The sequence below is a fragment of the Pagrus pagrus genome (assembly GCF_965226575.1).
Source record: "Pagrus pagrus genome assembly, chromosome: 14".
Lineage (NCBI taxonomy): Eukaryota > Metazoa > Chordata > Actinopteri > Spariformes > Sparidae > Pagrus > Pagrus pagrus.
The window spans coordinates 7245740-7266600 of NC_140198.1; the positions used below are offsets into that span (position 1 = coordinate 7245740).

At 40.6% G+C, this 20861-nt stretch overlaps 1 protein-coding gene across 5 annotated transcripts in view; it reads left to right on the forward strand.

Moving 5' to 3' along the window:
- Positions 1–20861, forward strand: part of cadm1a (cell adhesion molecule 1a) — a 393450-nt gene that overhangs the window by 245401 nt on the left and 127188 nt on the right. For 4 of the 5 annotated variants that reach the window (XM_084373683.1, XM_084373685.1, XM_084373686.1 and 1 more), the window contains exon 2: positions 18166–18183. The exons of the other annotated variant lie outside the window; for it this stretch is intronic. In XM_084373683.1, coding sequence (XP_084229809.1) covers positions 18166–18183 — 18 coding nt within the window. The remainder of the gene's footprint in view (positions 1–18165; positions 18184–20861) is intronic. 5 annotated transcript variants of the gene reach the window in all.

A 20861-nucleotide genomic window follows, 5' to 3' on the forward strand; every position in this document is an offset into this window, starting at 1 on the left:
TTCTTTTCTCTCCTTAAACAAAAGAAGCAGGAATCATATGGTTTTTATCACTTCCTGGAATCTTAATGCCTTTGTAAGTAGGGCTTTAAATCCAAAGCTGGTGGATATTGACTTTCCCTCCTAATCTGTTCTCTAATGAAACCAAGGCCTTTTCAATAGATTCACCCGAAATCAACGAGATTATGTTTTTTACAGTTGCTCACTCTCTAAGCAACACACACACACACACACACGCGCGCGCCTCATACCGTACAGTATCTACCAACACCCTTCAGGCCTTCTTGATGCGACTGCCTCTCGGCTGGTAAAATGTGTGACAGGCTCTGAAATGGGTTTGAGTGGTAAATTGAATTAGAGTAGGATGCAGAATATGCCAGAATGGCAGGTGTACAACTGTCTCTGTGCGGACAGCCTCGATTGGCAGCATCTGTGACAGCCAGCGCGGCTCGTTCTGGCTGCTGCTCCACACTAAGTGCCTACAGTCAACATCTCCCTGACTAGTGTATGAGATCAGCGTGACCAAAAAATAAATTACCGGACAGCCAGATGGACTGAGCTAGATACACACTTACAAAAATAATTGACTTTTCAAAAAGGTATACCGAATAACAGCCCAACATAAGCACTACAAGCGACACAGTCAACAAGTTAGCAGAAGTCCATTAATTTCATACGAGGGTGAAACAACTCAGCCAGGCAGTTCATAGTCAACAACAGTTTGTCAGCTGAGAGCAGGACACAACTTATTGGATGCGACATTTTCAGTTGTTATGTTGCAAATTAAAAACAGACAGTTGACTGCTGCCATTCAAAGTTTATTAGATCTCTGCAACATTCATTTGAAAGAATGCTGAGTACAACGCTTGTTTTTATCATTAGCCTGGATACAAACCTGAAGAATTGCTGCCCAAATAACCAAAGCGTTGATTCAAATATGCCAGGTGTTTGCTCGCTGATGGCAAAAATCAAAGCTTTGTAGGCGGAATCAAGACAACGCATGCCACCTTCCTGTGACAAAGCTACGAAAATAGCGACAGAAAATGCGTTAATGTCTACAAGCATGATTGAGATTGACACAGCTGTACAGGCTAGCATGCATAAGTACCACTGTAAACATCAGTCCATAGTGTCATAAATCTCATAGCACCGTAAGTCCAGCAAGCACATGCTCTCCGGTTACCCCCTGAAACCTGTAAAAACATTTTACAACCCAAACGGCTCATTAAAGCTTAATAAAAACCCATTAAAACAGTTACAGTAAAACATGTCTTTAACATGACATGCCCTTAAGATCGGTGCTTTACCCCCTGCTTCTATGCCAAAGCAAGTTTAAACCCTTAATAGATTAAATGGATTTTCACTTGCTAATTAGTTATATTAGTAAACAAATGGCAGTGTAACAAAGCAAGAAAAATGTGTTATTTCCAAATAAAACCACTCCTTAGATGCAATTAAAGCTTTTGGCACAACTTACAATATATTCAGAACAGATAAACCCATCAACAAAGCTGATATCAGTGTGAGCATCAGTTACTGTAATGTGTGTTTGTGCTGACACCATTGTATTTGAGCATATCTCTATCTTGGATGACAATAGAAAGTGAGAAACAATGTGTGAGAGCTTTGTGAAGAAAAGACAGATGTCTGTCGTCAAGGCTGAGTCAACTGTAGGGACTGTTAAAGATATTCATTTCTTTGGTTGTCTATGTCTTCTTTCTACTTCAGTGATACTGCACCGAAGCATCACTGGACTGTTAGCTGATTTCTTTCCTGCTTCATCGGTTTGTATTGTGTGTTGAGAGTTGACCTGTGAATTGTAGTGTGAAGTTACTGACCTCTGGTGCAACATGTATGTCACTAAGGGGGTACTTTCAACTACAGCAGTTGTCCTGTATCTTTTGGCTAACAGAATATGTTTCTAGGGGATCAAGATATCAGATCGGGGGTCAAAATGTAGCCTGTGGGCCCAGGAGAAGCGGAAGAGTTTAAATGAATGCATACCAGCCAAATTCTTTCACTTGTAATTTACAAAAGAAGAGAAAGCTATGGATGATCCAGTCATGGGTGTTCTGAATTCTGAAGAGAAGACAAAGATATACCTTTAGCGGTCGACAAGACCTACAATCCCAAAGCATCAGTATTTGAAGAGTTGGGAATGAGACTTTTAAAAATCAACAGCATCTCCACATTCCTCTCTCAGCCCTCAAGAAAAGCTGCAGAATAACTGCCATATCGCCCAGGTTGACACCGCGTTGTTAGACATCTAATATTATTGCCATTTCTAGCAGCCCAGGACAAATCGGATATTTGTAACATCATGGGAAGTATGGTTGAAGGATGAAGCATATCCCATCAAGTCACACTCGCTGTGCGCTCCCTTGATCTGCTACAATCTATTGCACCATAGATCCCCAGCTAATTTATCACAGGCCATCATGTGACTGTGTTGGCTCATCATCGCGGTCCAAGCATACCCTCGCCATATTGTATGAAGTAGGCCGTATATGCTTGGGGAATTCTCTCAATCCGCTTACCAGAGGTCTGTACCAGTTAACTTATCCTAAGCGTGGAACATATGCTGGCATTTTTTCTGTGATACTGCAGTGTGAGAGCCACATCTGGCAGTGCAGTCATCTCAACAGTAATTTGCCTTGCAATATGGTGTTCAAGGGTTGTTTAGGACCGTGTCTTATCATTATTTTCTCTGACACTCTCATTGTTATCTGGCCCTCATTTTCATTTGTGTGCCAGGAAAATGTGAGTATGTCCATCATGTTGCAAGAATAAAATATCAAAATTGTCTTTTTCTATCTGTTCTGTTGCTACACTAAGAGGCATAAGTGTAGCTGAAAGTGGAACTGAAAAAGTGGTTTGGCTTTTTAAAGTAATGGTTCAAAGCTATACTTTTTTGCACTTAACGCCAGGAGGTGCCATAAGGAAAAATGTCAATGATCTAATTAGCCTTACTGAAAGCGGGATACAGATTTCATCCTTCTTCAAAGGGCCATCAAATCCTGAAGACCCGGCTGTTTAAGTTTCCTTTTTTTAGGTCATTCCATCGGTCAGGTTTGAGGAGATATCATAGGGACCACCATGCCCAAATTTTAAAGCTGAGTGCTCCAGTTTCTTGAATATCCCTAGTTTCACTGTGCTTTATTGGGTAGAAGTAAGTGAAAGGACAGTCTGTGTGGGTGGTCAGCTGATTTATACCGTTGCCTCGTGTCCCTTTATTCATGCCTGCCGTCTGTGGAGGATGTGAGGTGTTTAATGATCAAGCTCTTTAATTAGCTCACACAAATAACGCTTCTTCTACATCCCCATTGTCACCGTTAGCTGCTCAGATGCAGATGACTCACTGTGTCATTTTGGGGGGACCAGCCAAAGCAATATCTGCTAACCTTTTCTTCATAATCGCTGCTTTGTAGTTGAATGTCATAAGCTTAATTTGAACATGGGGGAGGCCGCTCATAGCAAAAGCTGACAATTAACGATTCAACTTTGGATCAGCTCCAAATCCCCCCTCCTAAGTTACAATGTCTCAGGTACAGTTTGAACAAGGGTTGGGCCACGGGATGAATAATTCATATATCAATGGTGGACTGAATCTGTATACACTTGAACTTAAATCTAGTGGTATAAGTGAAGTGATGTTGTCGTTTAGGATACTACGAGACAAAACCCACCTCAGCCACGGTCTGTTCACCCTGCCACCGTCTGGCAAAAGATACAGAAGTACAGTATCCACCACCGTACCACCAGACTACAGAGTAGCTTTTTTTTTCAAGATGCGAGACGAAGTTATTCTTGACACTCCACCATAAATAAACATGTTATCCTGTGTAGCATAAAGGGGACTACAACTTGAATTTCATTGTACAACCTGTGTTGTAGAATTGCAAACAGATGAACCGTGAACCTGGTTGAAAATGAGGCAGGACGACCAAGCAACTCAGGAGATTCCAGTCTTCAAACAGTCTTTCATCAAGTATTTCTCAAAATAGCTACCAAGACACACATTAGAAAAAGTTGATTATTGGTTCACTGGTTTCAGCATTCATGTGCAGTACTTCTTGTTTCAGTGTAATTAATTTCTTATAGCAGAGAAGCAAAAATATGCTCAAATGGCTTCATCATTTATTTAGACGGCAAAAACAGCCCACGTTTCCCAGAGCTTTGCTAAATGCGTGCTGGTTTTGAGTGCCAACCGCTGCTGTTTTCTGCTGGGAATACACCACCGACTCATACTTGTTCAGCACTTCCTGATTGTGAGGACGTGTACAGCAATTTAAAAAATGTACAATGGTTGTTCTGGGGCCAGTGGTCTACGACGTATGTGGTTGTGACGTCAAAGTTTGGTTGCGACTGAGGTCTTCTAGTCATCGACCTTTATCACTTGTCGCCATCTACTCGCAAACTATCCAATGAAGGCAAGATACTAAAGCATTTGATCTGGCAAAAGGAGGAGGTCACGATATTGCCTCAGCTGAACCCGTCAAAGTGGTTGGCTGTTTCTCGTGGTGGCTTTGCAGTGCTCCCTCCCCCTGCAGTCTGGGGAATTGCTGCCACCTTCAAGTGCAGCAAATCCTCAGACGTAAGTGTGTTAAGCCCCGTGTGCTTTGCCGAGGGTGGAAATGAAGACAGGCTACCCCTATGAAGAATGATGGCTCCTTCAAGAGGCAGCTGTCCTATTTTAAGCAGGAGACACTCACCACAATGTGCTTTCTGACTCTGCCGTTCTCTCCCCTCTGTTTTCTTTTGTTCTTCTTTCTCTTTCCCTCTATCTCCATCTCTGGCATGGGTGAGGAAGGACCTTTGAGATTGGGGTAAATAAAAGTCACAGAATGTGAGCCGAGCCTCAAAGTCTGCGAGAAGATTATATGTAGTCCCCCTCAAACATCTTCAAGGATGGAAATGTTATTGATGCATGTTAAGTCCTCTGGGGGTTTCATTCAAAGGACATTTGGGGCCTTTCATCCCTGACATGAAGGTGGAGGGAAACATTATTGAGGCTCCGCAACATGACAGAGGTTTCTCCTTTCAGTCGGAGGCTTGAAAGGGAAGAGTCGTCTTTCTCCACCCTTTGAGAGAGGGGCCTCATAATTGGCTGAAATAGCTGCTCTTTTCTTCATACCTACTTCTTGAGGTAATTGGTATTTATGAAGTATTTATGGTCCGTCTTTGTCGGTGTCAGCGCCACACAGAGCAGAATATATTTTTTTATTTTTTGGACACAAGAGAAGCTTTTTCCTAACTTTTCCTTTCCCTGGAAGAAAAAGTGTCTCTTTTGTTTTGCACCTTTCACATATTCATAAATTCAGCACAGTCATGCATTGTTGCACTTACATAACAGCCTGAGCAGGACCAAGGGGCTGTTATTATTGCGTGGTTTTCAAACCCAGGCTGCTGTCCCATCTGTGATGGTGACTTAAGGGGCGTAGGCACCGCGTCTGCTAATAAAGGAAGTTTTATTATGCATTTAAACCACAATAACAATGAATTGGCTATTGCTTTAGGGACAAAACATGGTTGCTGCCTCTCTGTGGAGCTAGCTGTTGTGCTTTTTAGCCGTGTGAGTGGTGTGTCTATCTAAACAACTATTAAAAGGATTGCTACTCAGTTGGACAGAGCTTCGTGGTTATAGTGGCTAGACATGTTTGGTTTTAAGTGAAATATAATGACAACTTTTGGATGCATCGCCATGGAACTGCAACTATCAATGTTAATATCTTTGTTGATCAACTGACCAAATTGAATGGTGAGAGCGTTAATAAAAGCCTTATAAGTTTGTTATTTTTTTTAATATAATAGCATTACTATCACATTTGTTGAATTAAATTTGACCTATTTTGATTTTTGAACTTTTGATCGAGTTTCAATTTAATTTTGTCTGCCAGTTGTTACATTTACTTAACAGTAACCCCCTCAGATGTGATTTTTCATACAATGAAAAATACATGAGATCATTAATGTGAAGGATTCCATGTTTCTGGTAAGCTAGACAGTATGAAAGCGAAGACAATGCAGTCTATGTAAAATGAGAGCGTCCCATCTTTTATCAGTTGGTGGTGGGAACAAAATTGTGTATACTTTGCGAGCTGTGTGTTTGTCTTTGTTCTGAGAGCCCATACAGTTCAGGCTTATCTTCCTGCTTTCCTCCCTTTTTGATTATTCTGTTTATCCTACTGTACAGCTATATCCACATTCTGAGTGACTGAGCTAATTGTTCCTGCTCATGCATTCTCTCCAGATTCAATTATACGCCACTCTGGGCATCCTGAAAAAAAAATGAGGGTGGGAAAAGAGTGATGTGAGCTGAAAGTGTGGGAGAGTGAAAATTAAAAGGTGAAAAGCGAAAAAAGGGGCTCGAGAAGGTCGTAGATAAGAGAGGGGAAAGTTGAGAGAGAGTGAAAAAAAAGGAGGATGAGAGCTAAGAAGTGGATGCAGGAGGGATAAATTAGAGAGGGGAGTAAGAGCAGTCCCTTGAGTCATATATTTATGTAAGGGGGAAATCAGCTCACTGGAGTGTACACTGTAATGGCACCCCTCTGTATAATGATTGGCGCTGACCTCCCAAATAAGAGGATTAGTTTGTGCCTGAGCTGGCCAGAAATAATGGACCTCACCTTAGCTTAGCAGCAGTTTGACACAGCAGAAAATAGGTGGGGAAATAAGAATACCTCAGCAGCAGGAGGCTTGCCTGAACCTCATTCATCTGCATCACCATTGTGTCAAATTGGACATGCATTCCTGCATATCTGCCGGGGTTCATGAGCAGATGGCATAAACGCACTGGACCCGTGTGGACCCATAAAATACTGCAGTCGACATCATGGAAATAAGATGCTGCCGACTGTAACATGTTGCAGTAATTTATTTCTCTTCCCCGGTAACAGGCAGTGCAATGAGCTACTGTTTCTGTTATTTACATGCTAGGTTGTCTACAGGAAATGAGCTCTTGTTATTGTAGCTTTCGGTCAGCCGGTGACAGGGCAAGTCTTCTGCTCGGAAGAATATTGTGGCTCAGTAGAGAATGTTGTGGCTAATGTCTCACTGCAGGGCACGCTCCCTTTGTGTGCTCTGAACCAGCAGGATTAAAGCATCCATCTTGCTCTCCCGCTTCCCCCTAATGGTATTAGGAAAAGGGTGGATAGGTTTCAGTATTCCGTTAAGGAATATCTGATATGGGGACTGGCTGATTCAATTAAGTAAAAAGCAAGGTGGGAGGGAATGAGTACCACTGAAATAGCCTCTGAGCTGCACAGCTCAAAGTGGGGCATTTTAATCTTGGAAACTCCTGCATTACCTTCCCCCACGCACTGTATACAAAAAACATATATTATACACCCATTACCGAAGGACTGTAAAGGGTCAGCGTGCAATTTCTGCCTCAGTGCAGATCTCGGTCAATAGCTGTTGTAAATAACAACAGCTCAAAATAGACATGACATCCTGTCTTTCACACAATGCATGCTGGGATAGGCTTCAGTCCCTTGTGATTTAGAACAGGATCAGCTAGTATAGATAATCAAAACATGGATTGACTTTAAAACTACTCACGGGAGTTGGACTTTTATATATATGTATACACATGTTTATTGTTGCCACGATGTTTGTGCTGCCCTCGTGGCCAGGTAACCTTTTGAAAAAGAGATTCTAATCTCAATTCTATTTGGCTGAACCTAATGATTATTTTCTTTATCTATTATAGCTGCTGTAAGTGTTATTTTCTTATTAAAACAAGTATTAAAACGGCTCCTTATTCCAACAGTAATCACTGTTATAGAGTGGTCAGTAACCCATGTCTCATGCAGTAAAAGAAAAAAATAAATTTTCTGCTATTCCTGCCCACTTTATCAGATCGTTATCATCAAAAACTACCAATTCCAGCGCTCCCGTTGACGACTAGTGATGGATACTATCAAACAGGCCAAGGGAAGGAAAAGAGAGCTACCTCAAAAAAAAAAGAAAGGAGTCATGTGAAGGAGAAATGAGCTAAAACGCCTACAGCAGCTTTAATCTGCTAATTGTTTTCAGTCTACAAAATGTCAAAAAATGCTCAACACAATTTCCGAGGGCCCAGGGAGACGTCTCCAAAGTGTTTTTTTTTGACAGGTTAACAGTCCAAGTCAAACGACTCTTCATTTACTCTCATTTATGACAAAGAAAAGCAGCAAATCTGCAAAGCTGCGACCAGTAAATGTTTGAAATTTCCCTTGAAAATAGAAACAATTTAGCAATTCAGTAAATACATTTGCTCATTTTATCGATAGAAGTTTAACATATAATGATCAAAACATATTTGCACTACGTGTTTTCAGAGAACATCTAACGAAACACAAGACTGCACCACTCGGCATCTGTCATAAAAAGTTACAGTCAGATTCATTTTGAAAAGTCTTGTAAGTGTTTCCTCTCTTATCCAAAATAGAAAGTTAAACTACAGTTTGTTGGCTGGATATCCAAACAATACCTCAAAAACACCTCAAATAATAGCCTGCCTCGTGGTGGCATATGGGAAATATGTGCCGCTGTGAACATATTTTTCAGTGTGTTTTTCACATTCACAGTTTGCAGGGTGTGAACAAGCTACATGTGAAGTGGAAATAGCCATTACTGCTTTCTTATATTGTAAGTCTACAAAATAATAGAGTGAGCAAAACCATTTTTTTTTTTCAAAGAGTGGAAACCGACAGTAGCATTTATGAGCTCTACACTCCTCTGCTGCGTGAAAAACAATGTTATGTTTCGGGGCTACTCTGTCACACCCTGTCTTAGCACATAAATATGAGCAGTTTGACACCAAAAACTGGATTTTTTTCCCATCCCACAAGTGTCAGAGATCTTAACTTTCTCCATACCAAAACTCCTGACCTTTTCAGTTTAACATTCAAAAGAGCCAAAACAGGATTGCTCTTCCCCTCCGCTGAGGTCACTTGTTTTAGAGGCATGACCAGGAGCTAAAACTAACGATTTAGTCTTAAAAGTCTTAAATTTAAACCACTGTATTTGGACGAAAAAGAAAGAGTTTACCTGACATCTTCAGCTCTGTTACACTTGAATGCCTCCAAATAGGTTTCTAATGCATTACACTTAAGACTTTCATAGTGAGTGGAGGGGGCGGGGGGAGGGCAGAAAACCCAAATCACTTTCTTGACTTCATACAGTCGAGTGGTCAGGTTATCACACTGTCGTTTGGTGTCTTCACACCACCAAGTCCCAGTGCTGTCTGGAGCCATTGGGTTTCCATTACCACAAATCCATTCCACTCATTTAAAATTAATGGCTGTGGACCTTCCCTGACCCCAGAGATAAGCCCGGCCCAGTCTTTTTCTTTGGAGCACCTTGAGAATTAGGTTTTCCTCCCTTTATCAATCTAGCATTGAGTAGATGTCGCATGGGCATGGTGAATTTTGAGTGGTCACTCGATTATTTCATACTAGATTTGAGTTCAACATTTTACCTTAGCTGTACTGTGCTGCAGCTTTTTTTGTATCACATGTATTAGTGACATAAGCAATCAGAAGAAAAACTATACATACCTTACACATCCCTTGATGTGTACAGTTTTTGTTGAGATTATTACTTGTTTGTTTCTTTATTTTTAGACTTTGTTTCTGTTATGTTTTTTCCAGGATTTATAAATCAATTTCATTAAGGGGAGATTCTACAGGTGTAACCATTTTTTTGGTGAAATTTGAGGTTATTTTACCTACAAAACATGTCTTGTTTCAGACTAGTGGAAAGACAATGCATATGTATAATGTCTTTAGATGCTTATTTCAGCTCAAATTTCTGTTCTGGACATTGATGTTCATGGAAATGACAGTAGTGAAATTCAAATTAGATAAAGACTCATTAGCATATTACACATAACATTTCACAGTAGTAATAAACTGGGCACATTTTATGATGATATTTATTAGTTAACATACCCTGTTCACCTGTAGCATTTGCCTTAAATCAAGGTGCTACAACTTACATTTAATTGTGTTGCCCTCTGTTGTGAAATCACAAATAAATGACCTTGATTCTTTGATTATCTAATACAATCCAATACCACAAACTGCAGCCAAAAGTAAAGACAGAGTTGAATGAATATTTTCAATTGATCCATCTAAATAGCACATCAGAAATTGATCCTTTACTGTATCTAATGCAAACATCAAATCTATCAGTGCGTGTCTTTTGCAATTCCTGTCTGCTATTTGGAGCAATAGTAATTTTCTAGTAATGGTGTCTGTGGCACTCAGCCCCAAGGCCATTTGTTTCAAGTGAAACCATTTGTTTGTTGACAATAAGAAGAATGTGGAAAAGCACCAGCCTTATTCTTCAAATTCAATTCTAGGTAACTAGCAGAGTAAAGCCAGGGTTACTATAGCTGGGGGAAACAATGGAGCGCTACAATTTTTCAACTGTGTTATAATAATACCAAATTACTCTCAGTTTGAATAACCTGTGCTATAGTATTCCACCCCCCCCCCCCCCCCCTTTATGGCAGCTGTATGGAAGTTAAGACAAAAGACACTCTCATGAAATTATAGCTTATACACGTTTGAGAGCCAGCATTTGTCCTACATTTTCAGCGCTAAGTGTACACACAATCTGCCAGATGGTACACTAAACACACTCCCCAGAATGTAAAAATGTCACTCTTAAAAAAGAACCCTGGATGCATAATGTTGCACTGTTATAAGCTGAGCGGTATTACTTTTAGTCATTTCTCTGGCTTCTCTTATCCACCATGAAAATGCAGGCCCATCTGTTCAAAGTCCTGAGACGCGCGAGGCAGCGTATTCAGCCACCACCCATGACTCGGTGAATGGCGCGAAGGGGTGAGGATTGGGGGAGTTAGGGACATTACCCTGGGCTCCTTTTTTCACCCTGAGGACACAGCCATTGGTGGCGGAGCGAGGGAGGGGAGGGTTCTCAGCCTTATCAGTAGGACAGCACCCAGCGCTCTAATCGCTGGGTCCCAGAGACAGCCGGAGGTAAACAGAGAGTGGATGGGTGAGCAACATCCAAGGAGAGAGAAAAGAAGAGGAAGGAGAGATGAGGGGGAAAAAGGCAATGTTTATACCGCTTAGGTTACATCAAATGACAGCTGCTTTACAGTTCAGTGCATAACTGAGTAGAAATCCTTTTGGTGAGACGAGACAAGTGCAGATTCTGTCCCACGGCACGTTGTCGGTGATGAAATATGAAGACTTTTGCAGTTGCATCACAAGTCTCTTAGCAACCACTGCAGGTGCGATCTTGAAAGTATCCTTAAGAGGAAGTGACATGCAAAAAGACCTGAAATGATTTATGATCTGAGTCTAGGTCAGTTCATTGAAGTGTCTCCAAGTTAATGTTGTGACAAAGTTAAACGTCCTACCATTCACCCTTGCTTTTAACTCCATATTACTCGTTTTAGCTGATTCAGTCCAGGAATTTCAGGGAGCTAACACAAACAACTTTTTGCGGAATTGCTGCAAGTATTGGACAAAACTGAAGTGAAATTGAAAGCGCTGCTGGCAATAAATGCTGATGTCCGTTGGGAAAAAGAGCCCCAAGGAGCCGTGGTGGTACAGGTGCAGAAAAAGATGATGAATTAAAAGTTTAGCAAGTCCAGTTTGAAGGCATATTGTATACCAAGGAAATGCACAGTGTTTCAGTTTTAAGTGGATTTGACAGTCATCTGCCATTGTATTCAATCAGCTACCATCATGGCAGCTGGTTATCTGTACAGTCTTGTGCTTGGGTTCAACTATTGCCATGGTGTGACTTGGCCTTTAGAAAGGGTGGCTAATGTTAGATAGTGTAGGTTGATCCGCAGCGATGGATTAACTCGAGCTCTCTACTCCGACTATGACTTTGACTGGTGCTGCAAATTGTACTCTCTGTTCTAAAAAGTTTTTGCTTGTTTGTTTTGCATGGATCTTTCATTTTTTTGCTGTTCAATAATCGCTTGAAACACATAATCCATCGCTGCGGATCAACCTACACTATCTAACATTAGCCAACAAAAAAATGAAAGATCCATGCAAAACAAACAAGCAAAAACTTTTTAGAACAGAGAGTACAATTTGCAGCACCAGTCAAAGTCATAGTCGGAGTAGAGAGCTCGAGTGTTGGCAACAAACAAATGAATCTTATCTTCTCGGCCGCTTCTTTTCAAGAACAGTACGTCCTACAGTCTGTACTGATATGGAGACACTTTTACTTCTGGGCTTGGTATAGATGTACAAGCTGTTTTGTTTAAATGCTACAAAGAAAGATACCGTATGTTGGTTGTAAATGCCCTTTCTCATCTACTGTTATAATATCTGTGTACCTTCCAAAACCATTACAGATTATTGCTATGATATGAAAACACTATGTTAAAGGTTTGGTAAGGTTTAAGGTACAAGAACATTTTGGTAAGTGTTGAACGATCATGATTTGGGTTACATAAACTACTCTGTAAGGTAAGACACCTTTGTCATCATGGGTACGATCTCCCTTGTTAAAGTCAGATGATTTGTCAACCCCAGCTCCGTCCTTTGCAGGCTTTGTCACTCCAACATGGGTGTGAGCGAGCTGATGATTTCAGATTGTGATCTATTCCTCAGGCGATCCGTACAGATTGTGATATTTAATGTCCTCTCACTGTACAAAATCTCATTGACTAGTGGATCTGTGTGTAAACAAACCAATAGAGCGATGTAGCCAACTCGATGGCTATGCTGATATCATGAATTACTTTACGCCGCTCTTCCTTGGTTGACATGAGTTACAGCTTACAACATGGTGGTTGAGGAGTTGTGCCAAAAAAGAACTATCTTCAGTGCAGTTTTTGTACAAATGGAGAAATTCATAGGCTATTTCCAGTGTGGCTTGAGTCTGAAGGGCATTTTAAAATTGAGAAAAAGATTGCAATTTAGATTGTGAATCGTGATTGTGATTAGATAGACTGTGATTTTAATTTGGCCAGATCGCCAACTCCTACTCAGACATCGCCTGCCCTCGTCCTCTGCTTATATTTTTTTTAACTTAAAGTTTTTGATGTCAGACAAAGGTCAAATGATAGGGAAGTATATCTGATAGACCAATTTTACGACTGTATTTCCAGACGTGTAGATCAAACAGCCGTTGACCCATGTGAACAAAATGGGGCACTTTTTACCGCAGTCCTGCAACAGTGTTTTGGAGGACATAAATAAGAAAGAGTTTTTCTAGCTTACCTTTTAAATTGAAGCATTGCAGGTGCAGCCGCTTGATTCCCTGCTGGCAGGTATATTTTGTCAACTCTCCATGAGTTTTTAATACAATAAGGAAGTGCTTTTGGCAATAAATAATAGATTAATATTTTTTATCAAAAAGCTTTGAAGCCACCAGGATCCAGGTATGTTTGTAACCCCAGAGCTCAGTGTGATAGAGCACATAGTGTCCCATTCTCCACACTTGATTTACTGCTGCGACTGGTTTAAAAGAAAGACAATAGGATTGGTGCTATTGATAATTAGTTTTTAATGTGCCACACTCATCATGTCCAATTTCATGCCCCTTAGGCAGCTGATCACAGATTTAATCAACACATTATTGCTTGCTATACTTAAACTGACTGGAGGGAGGGCTTCGCTCTGTATCTGTGTGTGTGTAGGAGTGTGAAGGGGACACAGTGTTAGCGCGTGTTTGTGTGATCGAGGAGCGAGCGAGAGAGGTTGTCAGCATGTGCATCCATCCCAGCAACGTCCTTCTTTGATAGACATTGAATATGTGTTCCAGGCCATTAACCAAGAGCTACGTTTGAAGATGACGCGCTTGGAAGCGTGTGGTCGTGCTGTGTCGAGGGAAGCCATTGTTATTATTGTGTTTTCTAGCAAAGGGGAGAGAGTCGAGGCCTCTCTCACCTGATGAATACAGATGAAAGCGGTGCTGTCATGTCTGTTTTTTGGGGACCGCACTCACAGCACCTGGGACTTTTCAGTTTTGTGAGGTTGAATGATTTTTTTTTTTTTTTTTTAAATGTGTTTTTGGTCGCTGCAGGCCGTTCTACAATGATCAGTGTTTGAGTGGTGGGACCAAATCACACATTGTTTGAAATTCATAGGTGTTAAAGGCAGCGTGTCAATATACTCTTCAGTTGCACTAGTAATGTGTATGCAACAAAAGATCTCCTGCTGCATTAGTTGTGTATAGGAGTGGTGATATGATGATAACTACTGTCATATAATTTGTTGTGGATATTAAAAGCCTCCTCAGGATGATTCCTAATGACTTTGGTGATCCCTGATTCTTTGTCTAGCCCTGCACTTAAAACATCCCTTTGACAAATGGACATTTCTGTCTAAAGCTGTACTTGGGCTTCAGGTTTTTGTCTTGTTTCTTGTATAAGAAATGGCTTAATGCCCTAAGTGAGTATATTTAGTTTCAGAAGTGAAGGACCTGATTGAAATTAGTTTGAATCACTGGGTCCTCAGCCAGTTAATGAAGTCAGGATGACTAACACTTTATAATTAAGATGAGTCATCATGTTTTATATGATCAAAATAGTGAGAGTCTCACGTAAGAGTTAGAAACAGTGTGTTAATGTGTGTGTCACGATCTAACCTTACAGGACATCGACATGTTTATAGAACTAAGACTTAGAAATGGTTCATTAAATCTCAAAAATACATTAACAGAAGACAAGTTTAATCATCAGAGAGGTCTTAAACAAGCCAACAGTTTAGTCCAAGCCCCCTGGAATTTTGTTTAGATGTCATAATTTGATCCATTGGGAAACTTTAAAATAAAAAACACAATTAAATCATTTTAAAAACCCCATTTGTTACTGTTATTTGTTAGCAGTACCAACTTTTCTTGGCTTCATGTGCTTCTGAGCAGCTTTCATGGGAATGAATGGGGTTTCACCTTCAACTCAGTATGCAGATCCTCCCTTAATAGATCAATGTTTTAGTCTAAACTGTGTAAAAAAACATGCGCAACTAATATCAGTGAGTTGGTCAGTAAACAGTGGGGAAAGACAGTTTGGGTCATAATTTTTCCTTTTATACAAATACTTAAAAAAAAAAAGATATGTCTAAAAAGTTAGACATATAGTTAAACAACATCTGATTCCTCATGTTTCCCTTAATCTGCCTGTAAAAATAGCATTTACATTATCATTGTACAACTTCTATCTTTCCTTTGAATTTTTTGAAAATGACTTTTTTTAACTCGAATCACTCACATTTCTGTGCCTGACAAGAAGTTGCTCTTGACCACCAAGAGACTATAACATGTTGTCAGGCTAGAGAGTGAGTAGAGAGAGAGAGGCAGGGGCAGACATGTGGACAACTGGAGCCAGAAAGAGCAGTGGCTGTGTTTATCTTGAACTACTTAGCTCCCTGGCTGTGAGTCAAATGTGGAGAGAGACATTGGGAGGTAGTGGAGGCCTTCATTAAATGCAGCTCAGGCCCTGGTGAAACCCTGGTTAATGTCCCTATCATCTCTGGAGTGGTCCAACGTCTAGCTCTCTTCCCAAATGACTCATGTTTAATGCATCTCTGCAGTCCCTGTCATTTAACCTCACCTATGGAGGTTGTAGGTCGGCGTGGGATAGCTCAGGCTCCCACAAGACCCATAAGGGGCAAAGTAAGCCACCATGCAGTTATTCTTCAGCCACTCTCCATTTACTTAACATGGGGAGAGCTGCTCCATGTCTCGCCTATTGCTGTGTAATCTCCCCAAAGCAGAACCCCCCTCACCCCATCGCACTGCATGAACCTGAACTCGAGGGTGGTCTGGGTTGACTATGAGGCTCTCCGAAGCACTGTTACCCTGATTCCTGTGTGCTACGGCTGAATGCTTAAGCAGGGGATAACTGATGCTATGCTGGGAGACTTTATGACTTAACACTTTGCTCTTTAGGTGAGCACTCCAGTTTAAAAGCTTTGATAAAAGTTTTTCAGGGGAGATTGAGGGCTGTCGAACTCCATAAAACTTTGTTTTATTGGGACTGCCACAGATACTTGGAGACATTGCTGAAATTCATGCCCATTAAACTCTAAATAGTTTGAAGATCCACTTTGGAACGGTCAGAGGACATATTGTACAATCTATACTGAGGCCTTTAAGCTTGCAAAGATACATGTCTGGGGATTTAGGGAAAGCAAATGAACAATACAAGACACAACTTTACCACATGTGCGCTGTGTAACTGGATGTTAAACAGCCGACATTGTGCTCTTTGTTTCACTCGCTCTCCACGCTGCATTTTCCTCAGATTTCCCCTGCAAATACCGTCTCCCTCTCACTCCTCTCCTCCCTCACTTACGCACAGCCACTCAATCTCTGCCTCTAGTTTTTTTCCTCTGGATAATGGTAATTAGAATATCACCATGATTGAAACTTGGCAAAAGTTGAAGAGGAAATAGGTTTTCTAATCAAAGGCTTCCTCCTAGCTGGAATCCTGATGCTTACTTGGCTGAGAAGGGTTCTTCAATGATGGGGGTCTAAATGGATGCCAGACTGTATACTTAGGGCCAATACTGCTCTTTCCCTGCAATACTGGATTTTGTATTGATGTCCCAGTTAGCCTGTTATAGCTGGTTTTCACCTATTCCTTTAAAAGTGTTTGTTTTGCTGTCATTTTTTCTGGTTTTTATGATGGTCCACAGCAACAGTTGTATATAATAATGCACATGGCGTGACATTCTAGAGGAAACACGGGACATCATTTTGGTAACTCTGGCATGCAAATGGTCAACTAATGGTATTGAATGAAGATATTAAAGGGGCTCTATGTAACAATTTGTTAAAATTTACATGCATTAATCATTTTTTTATTGGCCATATGTGAACATATTGTAACATGGCGTGAAAAATGAGACCTTCCCCGTCTCTCTTGGTTGCCTGTACAAGCCTGTGGACGATTTGTTTCAGCTGTTTAATGCTGCTGGATGGTGAATTGCTTTGTGAAGGACACGGGTCAGATTTTCCGCAACAGTCCAAAGGATGTGACTTCATTCATCTTCATACATCATCTCAGTGCCTCTCCTTTGTTTCGATGCAATCACATTAATTTTAAGAAAGCATTGTCAATTTGCTGTGCCTATAGCCGGAAAGCTCGTTGATAAGAATTATTTTATTGCAGGGAAGAAGCGGTGAAGTTGGGTTTCTCAGGTCTCTCTTTCTTAATGTTTTTATGTGACTCTGCAGCAGACATTTCCCTTGTCTAATAGTGCTTTAAACTGGGTAAAAGTGCAATGACATGATCGTGTATTTAATTAATACCATTCAGAAATATCTCAAGAGATCCATGTGGAAGGTCGTAAGATGAGAGGTTTTGAAAACAGATACTGGGAGAATAAACTATTTTGAATAGACAGAGTTCCACTGTTCTGTTTTCAATGTTTGGCTCCTACAAGTTGCCTGCAAGCCTGTTAGCGGTTATTTATTAAAAGTTATTGAAGGTTAATTAACGGAAGAAAATGAACCACTTCAACATTAACATAAAAGACTGGAAGCAGAAAGCAACTGTTACCCTTGCTCTGTCCAAAGGTTAAAAAAATCCACTTAAATACACATATAATTTGTTCAATCCATGCAAAAGTCATTGGTATACAAGTGTCAAGTTGTTGTATGGGGGGTTGTGTGCTTGGCACAGTGATGCTGTTGCCTTTGGTGTCATTTCTGAGTTAATACAGGAGGCACATTTATCACCCTCAGCTCTCTCTGTTCCTGTTTCATTTTGCCAAATTGTGCACAGAAGGCAATCATTCAAAGGTTTTGGTGTATTATTGTCCAAAGTCTGTTTGTTTAAAACTGCTGTTTTATTTGTAATTCTATCAACGTTTGGCATGAAACTAGCCAAATATAGCTGGAAGATATGAGCACAAGTTATCATCCTCTCACTGCTTTTGATGTTAACCTCTAAGTCTATTTGTAGCCAAATAAATTTGCCTTTGGAGTTGGACACCTTATTCTTAAGCTTCTGTTTCCCGAATCATGTGTGGTCTTTCAATGATTTTCTTTTACAAGGGGAGAAAAGCATGAAAAACTTTTCTTTGCACCCTTACCTGCCTTCTCCTGTTCTTTACAAGCATGCACCTCTGCTGGCAAATGGGGGCAATCAGATTCAAATGGGGCTTTGAATGCTAACCTCCCTTTCTGTTTTTTTCCCACCTCCCTTTCCCCACCTGTCCTCCTTCTCCAACACAGGAGCTGCACAGGATGCAGGTAAGCCTTCCCACGTTTCCTTTCCTTCTCCTCACCACATCCTCTCACCACATTCCAGCTTTCCAGCTTCTGTCTCGTGTTGTTCAAGACATGCTTTCTCTCCTTCTCTGGTGCTCGTGTAGCACAGCCATCGTTCTTCATTTCAGTTTCTCTCATTCTCTCTCGTGCTTAGATTTCCATCTGCCTCTCTCTTGCCGTCTCCACAGTCCATTTCTTCCAAATTCTGTGCTGCTGTCATTACTGCCAACTCATACATCTTCAGTTAGCTACCAGTGTCCTAAATGGCACTAGCTGTAGCATCCTAGTGCGTACTGAATTTAGCCAGATAGCACTAAGACTGAACTCAAACAGCTAGAGAGTTGTGTTCCAAAATAAAACACCATTTTCTCCAAATTACACACATTTTCAATGAATGTCTTTATAAGTAATAATAATGGATTCCATGTTTTTTTCCTGTGTTTTGCAACACTGAAGCAGACTTCATAAACTGATTTGGTGTATCTGATATCACTGTGTTGGTGATTGATGCTGTTCCAGGATCATCATTAAAGCTGACCAATCACATTGTTCTGATGTCATAGTTTTGTGACCTATGTTATTGTTGTTGAACATCAGAGTAATGTTGCACCAGGACCATCGTTTCAACTCACGAAACTGCGTCTGGGGTTTGTATACCATTTGGAACATAGTATCATACTGTTAAGTTCACTTACCAAATGAAAACAATACAAAATATTACAAATACAAAGCAACAAAAAGGATAAAGTCAACCCAAAAATTTCGAAACAGCACAAACCAAAATCACATCTATGTGAGATGTATCAGTTGGAAGCGAAGTGCAGAGATTTGGCTCTTGACAAACAATGACAGCCAAGTTTTCTCTTCACATTCTGCTGTCTGTTTGGACTTGCAGCAATTTGTCCACTGTGTTGCTCACAGTGCTATTGCACCTTTAGAGATGTGACATTGTTCGTGTCAAACTTAAAAAGGGTCAAAAAGCAGTGAAGACACCAGGCAGTGAGAGAGAAGAGATGTTGAAGAAATGTTGTTTCAGAGTATATTCGACCTGTCTTTGTTTTGTAGCCAATGACAGTCCTCGCAACCAAAACACATCCATATATCTTTCTCAGCTCTGCTGTCAGTTCAAGCTGCTGCATGCCCTGTACAAACATATAGCAGCAAACTTAGGATTCGTCAGCAGAAATTCTGTTTTCACTAATTAATTCCAGTCGCTTCTACTTGACTCTTCTTGTAATCACTGTCATGTGACTGTCCAATTCAAAACTTCCTGCATATTTTTTTCAAATTAAAGCCTGCCAGGTTGAAAACACATGTCCAGGAAGTGTTTACTACTGAAATTAACCACAGAGTGAGAAAATGTCCCTAATTTCTGTTAAAAAAGAGATGCTCAGAGCGACTCTGTTGTGCTGACGGATCAGTGCTACGAGATGTACATTAAACTAAAATTATTAGGCAATAGGTAAACAAAAATGAGCCTGTTTCAAATAAATGCATGCTGCGTTTTGAGTTTATTATTATTATTTTGAATTATACAAATAAAAAAACATATAATTTAAAAACATTATTTGCCTGGTCAGAATGAATCCATAGATACCCCTAACAAGAAAGAAAAATATAAATCCTGCTGCCTCTGCCGCTGCCTTCACTCCCCCTCTCCCTTGTCTCTCCTCTACCGAGCCTTTTAATCCAATTAGCAGTGCCAGTGACAGTTATTTATATGTACATGAATTAGAATTGAACAGTAAGAGATCCTCCCTTGGGGCTGATTGGACGGAGCCCAGTCCTTCACCCGCCTGCTCTCGGTCACAAGCCTCTGCTGCTGCCACCGAGCAGTGGTGGTCCCTGCAGCTGATTGCCAGCGGAGCAGCAACACAAACTGACATTAGCATGCGCTGCCAATGGCAATCATCATCTCATCTCACTTTAATGCGAAAAACCAAATCTGCGCACACTTTTTTCCCCTTAGCAGTTAAATACTCAGAAAATATTGTTTCATCTCCTTAATGTTATCTTTTCTAAAACCATCAAGACTAAAGAGATATTTGACTAAAATTGAGACAATCTAATAAGCTGTTTTCTCAGGGCTCAGGGTTCATTGTAGATTTCTGACTCTGTTGCACTCCATTGCGTTGGGCTGAGAAAACAGATGTGCCAAATGAGTGTGTAAGCTGCCAAATATGGATCTCTTACCCTTTGAACTGTTTGCCAATGATTGCAATACTTCAGAGGGTTAGAAAAAAGTCATGTCGCAACACAAGCCTTCAAAGGTTTTAAATACAATATGTCTGAAATTCATTTTTAGAATTAAATTTTGAATAGATGCCCGTTTTAGTCCAGTCACGCAGACATGAATGATAACCGCTGCTAGTCTGCAAAGCCACTTAAACTTAGTTAATAATGAGGCAATTACAGAAGTTGATACAAGTTCCAGAAAGCATATTTGTACGTCGACCCAAGAAGTGCCTTTTCTAAGTGAACAATAAATCAAACTGAAAAAGAAAAAGAGATCACAGGCTAAAAATAAAGCTAACAAAAAAAGGATATTTTCATGGTCTGTATTTACTTTATAACCAATAATCTCAAAAGTCGGCGAACAAATGACACAAATTTTCACTTTCAAAGCCACATGGCTGCGAAACAGGTAACTGCTGTTCGAG